Raw genomic sequence first — 14411 nt, 5'->3', positions numbered from 1 at the left:
TGGCCGCTCGTGGTTGCTTATTGTGCGTCCCATTATAAAAGGTGTGAATAATGGATAGATCTTACTTTCGAAGAATATAACAGGCCAGTTGCGGTTAATGATTTACTGATCGGTAAAAGATCGAGATTCATTTTGTATTATTCGTATTCATGCGTCTTTTCGTGCGAGAAGATTGACGTCGAAATCTTACCCAACCTCGACGTGAAATAATTTAACGGTCACGGACTATACCTTTGTCAAGAATAAACGAAATGCAAACGGTTCTCGGAATTGACTTCGCTTGGGGCACATTTCTGTCGGGATAATCTGCTGCTCGAACGAACACATTCGCGCGTTGTAACACGGATAAGAGCTTAATCTTGCGAGATTAAACTCCCCCGATGATATATCGGTCGCGGAGATTCGAAAGACTTCGGGGAAATGTCAAACGGGTTCTTCTCTAGAGAAAAAGAGAGAGAGAGAGAGAGAGAAAGAGTGTGTGTGTGTGTGTGCGTCCTTCCTCAGTTCCTCTCTATCATATATGCTGGAGAGAGAGAGAGAGCCTTCAAGGAGACAGACAGATGCTGCTGGGATTGTTATCTTTGTCAAAGTCACACATCTCCAAGTGCTGAAAGCACGACTGATAAACATAACAGTCTCGTCACAATATTGAGCACTGAGCGATGAGAAATAACCTTCCTAAATAACTCAAATTATCTAGTTAACTAAAATAATTGGCAAATTAATAATCAAATTTAACTAGTATCTAACTACTAAAGAGAAAGAAAGAGAGAGGAAGACGGAGAGAAAGAGAGAGAGAGAGAGAGAGAGAGAGAGAGAGAGAGAGAGAGAGAGAGAGAGAGAGAGAGAGAGAGAGAGAGAGAGAGAGAGAGAGAGAGAGAGAGAAGAGAGAGAGAGAGAGAGAGAGAGAGAGAGAGAGAGAGAGAGAGAGAGAGAGGGAGGAAGGGAGGGAGGGGGAGAGAGAGAGGGTTGGATAAATTAATACATTTTTTAACTAAATAAAGTTTAAAGCCGAGGACGAAATTAACTTGGTTAATTTAAAAATCACTTCAGTCAAGCAAAATCTCAATCATTCAGTGCCTAATACTGTCTCATCAGCATCCAGCTGTCTCCTTGAAGACTCACAGCAGTGTACCATACGATCTTGTCTGTCTTTGTCCGAGGAAAATTGTAACACGAAACGGTCACATTTATGGCACTCGCGGTACCCTTTGAACATCTGATTTTGTCCACTGACCTCGAACCGTACACGTCCCGAAACACGTTTCGAGAATCTGAATTAACTGTAATAAGGCAGTCACGGCGTCCATCAGCTTTCCGCCATGTGTGCAAGTTACTACTCTATTCCGCAAAGTAACTTAAATTTTTACTCGGCTTTTTGCTCGGCGTTTTCGATCTCGCCTTCATGAACGAAGGTCGTGCGCCCTGCAAAACAATTTCACACACTTTCGATTTGCTCTTTTGTCCCGTCGCGCCACGGTCGAAGGCCGCGCTCTGCCTCTTCGAGCGCCGTGCTTTATCTTATGAAATACGAAGCGTATGTAGCACAGGATACTTCGGTAAAAACGACCGCCCAGGCGAAGTAAAAGGTGTTCGCAAAACGAGAACCCGTTTCGCGAAGAGCGGACCCTACGGTCCTCGGGTATCCTTAATCCTTAGACTGCGGAGCGCTCGGAAGCGAGACGATCGAAGTGTGGCGCGGAGCTGTCACAACGTATCACTTCCGCGATGTTAACGAATAAGGACGCTATTCGAGCTGTCTTCTCACAGCGGCGTAATCCTGTAAAGTCAGAATCTCGAAATTGGAGAAAACAACGACCCGAAAAGTTATAATCCTGAAGACTGAATGTCCAGTAGTTCGGAACCAATTTTGCGAACTACTGGAAGCATGAAGTCTGGCAAAGCCACATCAAAATTAGTATTTATTCCGCAAGGATAATAATGTCGACGGTATTTCACGTAAATCGACGTAACACCTATTTGAGAGATGGAGACGAGGAATATAAAAATATATTAACGATATACGGTCAATTAGACGATAAAATAACGGCTAATTGCCATGAATGACCTCGGACAGAAAGGTTGTCCGTGTCTTTCATATGAGCTGCACAAAGCATTCGTCTTGCCTAATGAGAGAATTATCTCATTAGAAAAAAGAAATTCCTTCGACTAGACGGATACATTCGGAAACTCGCACAAACATTACGGACAATCTTTCTGCCCACGACCGTACGTTTAAGGAAAAGTTTCGGCGCGCGTGTCAGGTTAAAAATCTAATACAAATAATCGAATTGCCACTACTACATTTTTAGTCCAAGATGTACACATAAGGCGGGAAAATTGTGTAAGTAATTCTAATCACGACGCGGCATAAGTGGCCATGCGCATCAATTTCGACTCTGCGGGGTAACTTTGAGCTCCTAATATTTTGAGAGATTGAAAAGTTGCATTCAATTTTCAGAATTATGACTTTTGGTTGCTTCGTTTCTTGAATTTCAATGCTCCTTTCTCAAGATTATGCCTGCCCCCGTCACAATGAAGACTTTCGCTCGGCGCATATTATTCGCGTCGCTCTCGCAGTCTGAAGGTTAAGAAGACCCACAGGTCTCTCCTGAAATCGAAAATCCACATCAACGTCGAGCCGGAATATCGTTAGGAATAATAGCGAGGAAAAATCGAGAGACAAGATTGAGTGACGAGCTTAATCCCGCCTCGCGGGAAACCGGGAAGAGACGGGCGGACTTTTAAAAGTTGCCGGCGCGCTTAGCAACGCCGGGCCGGTCGCGAGCGACGGTGTCGTGGTCTTTATTGCGAATACGAGTGTCGTGAACAGGGCCGGTGCGAGGTCCTGGCGAAAGGCCTGGCGACGTCGCCTCGCGCCTCGGAATCGGTCGAGGAAATCGCACCCCGAGCGCGGACGTTCACGACTCCACGTGACAGAATTGTTCCAGCTGACGGTGCCAACACTGAGCTTCAGAGTTTAGCGTCAAGCGACGAACGGCCGCGTCGCTTGCAGGAGGACCCAGACAGTCTCGCACCGGCCCTGCTTCCACGCTTCACCGTCGCACGCGACCGGCTCGTTTCATCGGAGGCGGGAGGGACCGCATTCTCGCCGCGTGTTCAGCGCGAAACGTGTCTGTCCGGAGGCCGGTGCTCGGTGCCGTGTCATCGTCGTCGAGCATCAGACCGTCGCGGACAGTCGCGAGCGACGGAGAAAGCACCAAAGGAGTCGTATTCGCATTGGAGCCTCGCTGCGATTATTCGCCCGATGTTTCCCTGTCGCAGCGAGTGATCCTCCAGGTGAAACACCGGGGAAAGTAAGGCCGGGAGAAACCTCAAGTTCTCACGCGACGAGAACATGACTCGCAAGCAATCGCTGTACGCTGTCACCTTTCAGAACTCGTGTCAAAACTCCAGGAGGAGGTCGCCCGTTAGATACAGGACACCCGGACGCCGGAGCCTGCAGATTTCCTCGCCATAACCTCTCGCACTATGAATAATCGGCTTCCCGTCGCTCCTACGGCCGCTGAACACGTGTCCGCCTCCTGGTGCTTCAGCCCGCTAACGAACCGTCCGCAGACGCGACCATCGCGTCGAGGCGAGAGGTCGCCGGCTGAGAGCCTTTCACGGATCTCTCGCTAAGTCTTTCTCCTCTTCCTCCTTCTCCTCCTTCTCCGCGACTTCTCTTCCTCTTCCTCCTCCACCCGGCGCCTCCGCTCGAGTACGTAGAGAGCGTGCGGCCACACGCGTGTATGCGCTGTGTGTGTATAGGTGTCCGACGTTGCGCGAGCACCACGTGCAGTCGATACACGTATACACTCTGTGTTGTGTGCGTGTGCGTGTGCGTCGTCGTCGTCGTCGTCGTCGTCGTCGTCGTCGGCGGCGGCGGCGGCGGCGACTGACTTCGAGCAGGAACTCGAGAAAATCGCGCGCTGCTCCTGCAGACCGTCCGAACCACGCGAAATCCCGATTCCGACTGACGGCTCGTCGTCGCACAAATCCCCTTTACTCACGCGCCTCGCTCGCTCCGAAGTGCGAGCGCGGAGACCGGCGACCGGCACACGCACCGCAAGCTAGCACGCACGCGTGCATGTACGCACGCACCGCAGTGCCGGCGCACTCCACGTGCAACTGCAAGCGCGACTGCATCTCCTCTCTGAAATGTTTTCCTTTTGTTTTTTTTTTTTTTTTCATTACGACGAGCAGTGATGCGTCACCCTCTCGCGTGGATTGCAGTTGCAATTATACGTATATGTCATTATTTTGCGACGCAATGGGTCCGAGTTTTGATGCGGTTATAGGCTTCAATCGGGTCTAAAATCTCCGAGTCTTGCCATATCCTTGCTGAGAATCCTTCAGGATAGTGTCTCTAAGCATCCAAGTCTTTTGATCTATCCACGTTGTTTCACTTTTGGAGCTGTCTGTTTTATATGTATTACGAAAAGATAAAATTTTCATTCTCCTTTCTCTCTATTTTATATTTTTTTCCATATTAAAGTTCATTGTCTTTCTATATTTTTCATTTCTTTACTGAAGTCAATTTTAAAATAAAATATGAAAAATAATTTACACTCATCTGATATTTTATATCACCCTATATTAAAATAACATTAAATTTTCGAAATAAAAGATCGAGATTCGACGGTACTTTATATATTTCGAGAAGAAATCATCTCAATTTTTCATTTCTCTAGTTTTCATAAATTTTTCTTTCAACTTCTACCTACTGGAAATCTCTGTTCAAATCGAACTTTGGAAACATTACTTGTGAAATAACTCTCTATTAAAGTAAATTACTAACTAAATTTCCAAAATGAAAAATACCGGGACTTAAAAGTTAAAATTAAGTTTCGAATTTCAGTCAAAATTCAGGCAAAATTATTTTGCTTATGCACTTAATATATTAGTTGGCTCCTGAAAAGAATATCCGAAGAGGAGACTCTTTTTCTTAGCAGGACATCGAATCTCATTATCTTGAAATATATACTTACTTATATATTATATAGTTACTTGTGAACACTCGAAACTCTCCGAGAATACCAGCAGGATGACTCATCGCGAGCGATGCTCATGCACGTCACACTTACGCGTAACTGCATTTTGCGACGCATTCGATTTCGTGTTAGCAGCAGGCTACGTCACTGCCGACACGGATGACGCATGTATTCTGAGAGCATTCGGCACTGATACATTTATATACAATGAAGCGTCGGCGCCACGTGGCTCGCACGCGGTGAACGAACTTTCACCGCGGCGCTGCACTTTGCAAATCTGATTAGCAGATTTTCGTCCGTCGCGAACGTAACGACATATGTTGTGCGAGTAGCAAGAAAGAAGAAGCATTACTTTGAGAGATCGTGCAAAATTAAGTTAACAACGATTACCGTTCCGATCGGCTCCGGTTTCCACATCGGCGCGCGTTTTCTTATGCTACGGGCTGTCTATACATAGGCGCTGAAAAGAACGAAAGAGATACATGATGAGTCGAGACGTCCGTGACCGTGTATCAGCATGATTAAAATTTGGTGATTAGCATTATGCAATATTCGTATCCGAGTAATAATTGTTGGGTCACTTGTGCTGTAATCGTGAGGTGACACCGATCGCGATGGACAGATGAAATCAATTTGTAAAACGAATGAAACTCTTTACGGAGTTTCTTGTCTCTACTGCGTACTCAGTCACTAAAAATTGATTTTGATAAGAGCCGCGCACAAGGTAGCTAATAGCAACTAGTTATCTTAATTGATGACGTCAGAAGCGAGGAACTAAATTCTTGCAAAATACGTTGAAATAAAATATGTGCTCACGAAATGACGTTTACAATCGATCGGGTAGATTTGTAAAATAGACCGAACACCTTCCTTTTGCTTTAACAATCAATAAACAATCGTAAAATTAACATGACAGAATCATGAAAAAAAAAATAACTTAAAAAGGTAGGTTACATATATGTGTGTAATATTAATCCTTTAATACATCTTCCTACTTCGTATCTTGCAAAAATGAATATTTTCCTCGCTTCCGACGTCACCGACGAATCAAGAGGGACCACGCCTTAACGTGTGAAGTTGTCACGACGTTTTAATTAATTAATACATAACATACCCATAACAGCTTACAATTTTATTCGATACGTTTCTATTGACATATTAATATTAATCATCTCATTGCGCGTTGCCATCACGAATGCAAATGTTACATCGTAAACTGACCTAGAAAACAATATTAAAATAGTAGTCTGTGAAGGAGTCCTCTCAGGAAAGATATACGCCAATTCTGCAAGCCCCCGTTGCGTCGTTATCGATAGCGCGAGTAGTGAACGATTACAAAAAACAATATCTCACATCTTACGTGCGTATGCTTCAACACCGACTTGCGTTACAAATTTATAGCACGCATACATGAATCGTGTCCAGATGAACCATCATCACTATAGAGACTCCAGAGGTCGTTTCCTCCTGTGTCTTCCAAGCATTTACATCAATGAATCCCGTAGTTCCATAGTCTTTATCCTATTAGTTGTCTCCGAAACCACTGAATACGAGCTCAATCGCCGCTTGCACGTCGCCATTGGTAAACTGTAGAGCCTGCACGTTCAACATATCGTCTTGGAGGCCCATCTCGTGCATCTGCGCCAGCTGTCTCTGCAGATCGGTGGTCTGCGGAGAGATCGGTGGCAATATCGGGGACAAGGATGCCACCGGGGACGATGCAGCTTGCGCCGCCGGATTGGCAGTCGCCAGTGCGACTTGTCTCATCGCTTCCATGAACATCTGAGGTGTTACCACACCGGTGCTCTGGTTAGCAGTCGCTGATTGGTTAGCACCTCCACCAGCTCCGGTCGACGTAGAAGACGCTGGATTCTCTGTTCGTTGTGATGACGCCTGGGAGTTGTTAGCAGATGGATCGGGGAAGCGCAAGTTGTCGTTCATGGGATGCGTAGAGAAGAAATTGGCGATATCACGCGCCATTTCCTCCTCCAAGCTCAGGTTATCCACGCTATAAGAGCGTGCAGTAGCCTGGGAGCTGGCCATCGAACTGCTCGAGCCGCTGGACGCTGCATTGTGCGCTTCTTCGTGCACAGCCGCAGCGATATTCTGAGCTGCCTCGATAAGTACAGGATGTAGCTCTGCGATTCTAAATGTACATCGAGACGAGAAGTTTTGATTGAAATTATTTCTTACATTTTGAACTACAAAGTTTCACGATGTATATATATCTATCCGAAAAATTTCTCACGGAATTTTAAGTTTGTATTGTGAAATGTTAGCAAATTATAAGAAACAGACGTTCTCATATTTTGTCTCAAAATGGACAATAAATTAAAATTCTAATTATTATTACAACATCATGCAAATTAGGATCCTACAATTAATCACCTTTTGACAGTGTCAATATCTGTAAAGTGTGCCATTAAATCAGGATCCTGTAGCATAGCAATGGCAACAGAATCTTCATGCAATCCAGGAGATGAGGAGATAATATTGTCTATAACCTCTGGCCTTTTACTCAAGCGCTGAAACATAGAGATATCTGTTTTTCATCAATGTATTAACCGATATCTAATGTGATATAAAGTTATGATTCATGAAAAATAAATACACTGAACAGAATAAGTAACACACATATGTACAAGTTAAAGATAATATAACTAGAATAATCACATGTAATGCGCTTCTGAATGCAGGAGTCTCATTGAAAGACTTAAATGCTGATGTAAGCTGTAAGATACTGTCTTCTGGTATGTACTTAAATGGTACTGGTGATTCTGATTCTTTCTTCGGTAGTGCATATACTAATGATCCATTTCTTAATCCACTAGATTCTATAGTAGCATCATCCTCCAATATAAGTCCGCAATAAATAAGTTCTGTCAACAAATATAGTATTCGTTATTATTATGTACTAATGTTAATCACACATATGCAATATCACACTATTCAAACTTGTATCTACCTGAAGGAATATTACAGAAATTCTAAACTTTAGTTACAAATAAAATATTAGCCTAGCAATTACTTAATAATAAATTTTGTTAACATATTCAGACTCGATCTCTTCTTAACAGAGATCCTAAATAGTATTACAATTTATGTTAAACTTCTTAATAAACTATATTAAAAGAAACAAAATTTTAGCTAAGACAATGAATTCATTTCAGAGTTTACTGCCAAGATTAATATTGAGTAACAAAGGTTTTGACAAAGAGAACAGTCTTCAAATAATACCAAGTCATTTTACCCAAGGTATCATTAGACAGGTTACATCGTTTTGCAGCTTTTCGCTTCAGTTCCTTCACTTTGGTCTTCAAGTTCACGTCATTCAGTGTGATAGTTGTCACTGTTTCTGGATCTATTTGTATTCCGAAGAGCAGCTCCATAGCTGTCATAATGGTTGTATGGATAATTCAATACTATTTAACGTTTCCAACTTGAGATTTTATTGTACGATACCTTCGATCTTTGATAATCGACTAATAATAAACTTTTTCGAGCTCAAAATGCATACGCTTCGGCTATGTTTGGACACTCCGATCTTTATTTTCTGCAGCAATACGAAACAAGTTAATTAATTAAAATTGCCGTCTTGTGATAAGACAAATACTCACACATGAATGATCGACTAACAACCGTTGATTTTGAACTTATAGCTAAAACACCAATTTTCTGCGACACCGACTTTCTGTACTGGGAAAGGGCGCCATCTACATCCATTTTGCGAGGGGAACTACGATGCTGCATCCACTTTCCTACATCCACTTTCAGGCGGTTTATGTCCGTGTTGCAACCACAGTTGCCATCTCTATGCCAGACTATGCCCGGGAGACCAAAAAGAGCGGGAGAGGAAGGGGAGAAGCAGGAAAAATAAAAGTACGTATTAAATATTAAAACTTTGAATATATATTCAGCCGTATCAAAGTTTCCTGTATAATAAACGATTTGACATATCTGGAGACGCATGATGTATCGTTACCCGCGTCCCGTTCCCTTCGTTCTGCTTCTCAATTTAGCATCCCGTCCGCTTCGGACATTCGCTCGTGGCACTGACAGTGGCCGTCGATTAGCATTCGATCCGCTCGAAGGAGCACGTGTTAATTAACGCGACGAGACTTCGATTATAAATATCCCGCGAGTCGACGAAATATCTGAACTTTAGAAAAAAGCATCAGAGAAAATCACGTTGATGTTGTCATGGGTGAAATCTCACCCTGGTATATATTTTTTATTTTCGAAATAAAAAAAGCCAAACGAATGCAATTAAATGTTATTTATCATCATTGAATATTAGATGAAAAGTAGAAGAGTTATTGTCCGGAGCGGATAATCTCACATTTAATAAGAACGAGACAAAATTCGCATGGGATGAAATTCCACTCTTTAACGCTACCATGACCTTTAATTATTCTCTGAAAACGGCGCCACAACAACTTTGACACACTGTACAATTAGTTGCTAACACATTTTCTAATCGTACACATTCCTCTTTAATTAACATAAAGCTAACAAATATCCGATGCTTCGACAGAATAATTTTCTTTATTTTCAGTAATCAATAAGTAAATCAATGTCGCGTACAGTTGAAAGGCCTTCTCGCATTCCCCTCGTTGTCCCGGAACCTTTCAGAAAAGAAGAGACGCCCAAGGGTAAGTCTCTCTTGCTTCAACCGCCGCCGAGGCTCGCAATGTTTACATCGCGTCGATTGTGTTGATCGGCTCGCGAGCGACGACACTTTTTGCCCTTCGTGTTATAATACTCGCGCACCTCGTGTATTCGACTTCATTCCATCAACAGCAGCCGTGCGCGACGCGCTCGTCACTTCCGTCTCGTACAATTAAAACAAATGTATCTCGTCGGTCCTCGAGATATTCAATCGGCATCGCGTCGGCATCGCGTTGATTAACCGCACAGTCGAATCGCGAATATCGGCGTTAGAAGCGTGAGTGAATGAAATCCGGAGGACTCCAGCAGCCGGGAAGCAGGGGACGCCGGCAGCGATACGTCACATTTTCAGGTATGTGGAATCACTTATTATGCGGGGGGTCTCCTATAACGAGAGCGGACGTTTGACGAATTTTCCGGGAATAAGAAGTCGGAATTTCGCGCTCGGCATTCACAATCCGTCATCATCCGACTAGTAATCATGACTTTATGAATCTGCAATTACTCTCGTCGATCTCTGTCTGTCTATCTATTTATTGCGTTGTTGTATACAAGAGATATTGATCCAGACGGAGACGGATAACGATCCATAAACGCGGATCTCTAATTTATTATGTTCTCAATCAAACATTTTGAATAATTCGTAACTGTATGAGTATACCGGTTTTGTGTAAAATATTCAACGTCATACCGCTTCTTAGACCGCGACCTTTTTTGTTTTCGGTCAGCGCTTCTTTCAAGTCTGTTTACTTTCGTTACGGGATCTAAATTTAAATGTTCATTCGTAAAAGAGTATTTTCGAGAGCATATAACTGTTGTCTCCGCTTCTTGTTGTCATTTTTTTTCGTCAGCTCTTTCAAGAGCTCCAAGTTCTATCTAGACTTTCAATGTTAATAAGGAAAAAAAACCGTAGCGAATATTCTCCACTCATCCCGACCAAACATTCTTTCTCTATCGCAGCTTACCAACCAGAAATGCTAAATTTTTGTTCCAGACGTTGCGGGAAGCAAGTCCGGCGGACGCGGATGCCGCACCGGAGGATCCGGTTCGGGCAGAGCAGGGTCGGCCGGAAGGTAAAGTTTACAAGTTTCCTACACATCTGTGTTCAACTCTTTACAATCTTTGCCTTTGCAACTTGTTCCTCATTAGCTTTCTTGAAAGCTTCATGTCTCATTTAAATTTTCAATGTTGGAACAAAAATATAAAAATCAAAATCTCATATCAAAATATTTCCGTATTTTCGACTCGTCTCGATCAAAGATATTTTCTCTCTACCGCAGATTATTAACTGGGAAAACTACTTTTCTGTTTCAGTTGTTGCGGAAAGTAACAACAATCCGGCAGATGCGGATGCTGTACCGAAGGATCCGGTTCGGGCCAAGCAGAGTCGGTCGGAAGGTAAAGTTTACAAGTTTCCTACACATCATGTGTTCAACCCTTTACGATCTTTGCCTTTGCAACTTGTTCCTCATCAGCTCTCTTGAAAGTTTCAAGTCTCATTTAAATTTTCAATGTTGGAACAAAAATATAAAGATAAAAATTCCTTATCAAAATATTTCCGTATTTTCGATTCGTCCCGATCAAAGATATTCTCTCTCTACCACAGGTTATTAACCGGGAAAATTACTTTTCTGTTTCAGTTGTTGCGGCAAGCAACAGCAATCCGGCGTACGCGGATGCCGCATCGGAGGATCCGATTCGGGCCAAGCAGAGTCGGCTTGAAGGTAAATTTACAAGTTTATTATAGTCCTCTGTTTGACTCTTGGCAATCTAGAGCTGGGATATAATTTCCGACTCGACTTGAATTACGATCGCAGAGGGTAAATTACTCTTTTACTCGCCCGTACTCGTTGGTCAAATCTAATGAGCGAATGTGAATTTTTTGTTACAGAGTTGAAGCGGAACGTAGCCGGCTCTGACTGCAAGTCGTTTCGGTGAGTCAAAACGAAAAGAGAAATAATATTCTGCATGACGGATGGGGGACGGATGGGACTAAAAATATCGTTCGAGTCAATGCAAATTGCAAATAGATTCTTGCATGTGTGTGTTTGTGACGTTGAATAAAATACATTACTCGAAACAATCAGGGGATTACTTACTCAATAGCCTGCATTACGTACGAGATTTAAAGTACCGAATGATTCTCTTTTGATTCGGTCATCTGAATAAGAGATATTCATATTTACAAACGCGATACGGTCATTAGCTGCTTTATTTTCATTTTTCAAGCGGGCCGCAGAATTATTTAACGATTTAGCTATTTGACAGTATTCAATTGTCCGTGTAAAATATATTCATACGCATAAATGCCGATACCGTTGGCTACTTTTCTTTTATTAGCAAAACAGGCTGTAGAATTATTTGGCAATATTGTCCACTCATCACGATCCCTATTGTTTCGAGTAGCGTATAATGCGCGCAGAAATTGCGCCAGTGCACGCCGAGCTTGAGGTATCCTCGCTCGCGTGCCTTTGAATATCGCGACCGCGGTTATCAAAATATGCGTTTTTACCCGCGCTACTAACAAAGAAAGCTTAAATTCTCATTTCGCCAAAGTATCGCGAACGAAGTAAACTTCGTTGTGACGGAGCTATGCGTGAATGCGGACGATGCGTGAAAACTTTGCCCCGCTTCTCTATCTTTGCGCTTCCTCGGGGCGACCCCCCGGGGTTTCTGATCGTCTAATATTTCCTCGCGTGCATTCGCGTCGCGAATATTTCACTCGTAGATTTCGATACTTCCACATTTTCGCGACTTTTCAGACGCGATCGCGAAAAACGTCATAAAAATCGTTGGACGAGTCGGTAAATTTTCACACGGTTCTTGCTCCTCGCCGATCGAGTTTATAGAGTCCGTTTCGCAGCGCGCAAAAAGTTTCCACCGGTAACAACGTAAAACGTTCGTTAATTGACGCAAATATCGCCGCTCTAATATAAATATCGACCGCGTCGCGAAAGTGTAGCGATCAACGTGGGACGCGCTGCAAGATGGATGCTGTACGACATGGAGAGCGGCAGCGGATATGAGCGGACATTGATGGATCTGGTTGGATGTAACGGGGCATCATCAATATCATCATCGGTGAGCGTTTGACTCAATGCTCGCAGAGAGCTCCTTTATTATTACATAGTGCATGCCGCAAATTTGCATTGACTTTTGAAACGAAAAATATATTCCATAAATTATTGCCATATATTATTGCCATATATTGTTGCCATATATTGTTGCCATATATTGTTGCCGTATATTATTGCCATATATTATTGCCATATATTGCCATGTATTCTCGCCATATATTATGGCCACTTGAAATCGCGCGAATAATCGAGAAAACTAAATTTACCGGTAATCGTAAAGGCGCACGGCAGACGTCACAGACGGATGTCAGCAGCTCGTCTCAGGGCTGCCCGATAACAATACTTGCTGCAATTTAACTTTAAACCTCAGCGGCCTTCGGTCGCAGGAAACTTTCTATCGCGGACTAACCTCAAGTGGAATGTTCCCGGAGAAGCGCTCTTGACAAACGCTGCTTGATAAACGCTGGTTATGAGCGAACTTGCTTCGTTAGGGCTTCGTCGCGGTATATCATTGTCGCGGAAAAAAGGAGTTAAACATCAGCCCCGTTGTGAAAAGAGGGGCGATGGCGTTCCTTCGCGAGTAGAATGTTAGGCCCTTGCCTAAGAACGCGAGCGTTAAATTTCACCGCGGCTGCGAACGTTCCCCGACTGGTCGCATTGGGGCCGGCTTCGTGTCGTTTGCGGCTGTCATCGCGTGGAATGACAGCTGAGTACCAGTTTTTGTATCAGAGGATTTCTTTTAAAAAAAAGGTGCGTGAAACCTCGATCTTGAATATATCAAAACGGGTGAAGAGAGAGAGAGAGAGAGAGAGAGAGAGAGAGAGAGAGAGAGAATGAGAGAGAGAGAGAGAGACAGGGAGAGACAGGGAGGGACAGGGAGGGACAGGGAGAGACAGGGAGAGACAGGGAGAGACAGGGAGAGACAGGGAGGGACAGGGAGAGACAGGGAGAGACAGGGAGGGACAGGGAGAGACAGGGAGAGACAGGGAGAGACAGGGAGAGATAGGGGAAGATAAGGAAAGACAGGCAGAGACAGGAAGAGACATAGGAAGACTCTTCAGATTTCTGTCATTAATAACTCGATAATTATTACGAATCTCGCAAAACGGTATTGAACTTTTATGTTTGTCTCAATTCAATCTACCTTCACACTTCGGGTTGGCAGTTAATTACCGGACACTTCGTATGATCTTCATGATATTAATTATACACAATGTCAATTCTTTTTCTTTTGTACATGTTAACATGTTAATTCATGTTATAAACGTGTAACAATGTGCGAGACCGTGCTTGTCAAGTACGCTATTATGGTTGTAGCACGGACATAAATCTCCTGAAAATGGATGTAGCACGGACTGCCACCACATACAGGTTTTATCGCCGAAATCTGAAAGTAGATGTAGCATCGTAGTTCCTTTCTCAAAATGGATGCAGATGGCGCCCTTTCCCAGTGCGGAAAGTCGGTGTCGTCGAAAACGCCGTGTTGGCGGCTCTCACGTTCTTTTCTGGTCACACTACGACTCAAAAATTTTCATTGCCGAAAGTAGCAACTCATAGCAGAAATTTTAAAACTAAATGTGACACATAACGGAAACTTGAGGTTGGAGTCTTAACTAAATATGGTTCGAATCTTGGTTATTTAGTTCGAAAATCTCCGTTATGAGTCATTACT

At 43.4% G+C, this 14411-nt stretch overlaps 1 protein-coding gene across 4 annotated transcripts; it reads right to left on the bottom strand.

Annotated features, from left to right (window-relative positions):
• Nucleotides 1-5167: 5167 nt before the first annotated feature.
• On the bottom strand, nt 5168-8652 carry LOC105182004 (ubiquitin-like protein 7). 4 transcript variants are annotated; one of them, XM_011139134.2, is made up of 7 exons: nt 8612-8646; nt 8457-8547; nt 8245-8385; nt 7668-7873; nt 7383-7519; nt 6109-7140; nt 5168-5454 (listed from the first exon to the last, which is right to left on the bottom strand). In XM_011139134.2, the coding sequence occupies exons 3-6, from the start codon at nt 8381-8383 to the stop codon at nt 6519-6521; spliced, it is 1104 nt and encodes a 367-aa protein (XP_011137436.1). In that variant the 5' UTR covers nt 8384-8385; nt 8457-8547; nt 8612-8646; the 3' UTR covers nt 5168-5454; nt 6109-6518. The 4 variants fall into 4 exon arrangements, with proteins under 4 accessions (XP_011137436.1, XP_025153447.1, XP_025153445.1 ...); XM_025297662.1 differs by having other exon boundaries at nt 5172-5454; nt 8245-8547; nt 8612-8652; XM_025297660.1 differs by having other exon boundaries at nt 5172-5454; nt 8245-8623.
• Nucleotides 8653-14411: the final 5759 nt, after the last annotated feature.

Source organism: Harpegnathos saltator, unplaced genomic scaffold (genome assembly GCF_003227715.2).
Source record: "Harpegnathos saltator strain DR-91 unplaced genomic scaffold, Hsal_v8.6 scaffold182, whole genome shotgun sequence".
NCBI classification, from domain to species: Eukaryota; Metazoa; Arthropoda; class Insecta; order Hymenoptera; family Formicidae; genus Harpegnathos; species Harpegnathos saltator.
Note: the sequence above shows the minus strand (reverse complement) of the source record. Positions and strands in the feature narration are given on the sequence as shown.

Excerpts from the sequence above, each read along its gene's own strand:
- LOC105182004 (XM_025297662.1), bottom strand. The coding sequence starts at position 8,392 with ATGACAGCTATGGAGCTGCTCTTCGGAATACAAATAGATCCAGAAACA. Across the intron at positions 7,874-8,244 it reads CCTGTCTAATGATACCTTGG|AACTTATTTATTGCGGACTT; the intron begins GTAAAATGACTT and ends ATTTGTTGACAG. Across the intron at positions 7,141-7,382 it reads GATATTGACACTGTCAAAAG|AATCGCAGAGCTACATCCTG; the intron begins GTGATTAATTGT and ends ATGTACATTTAG.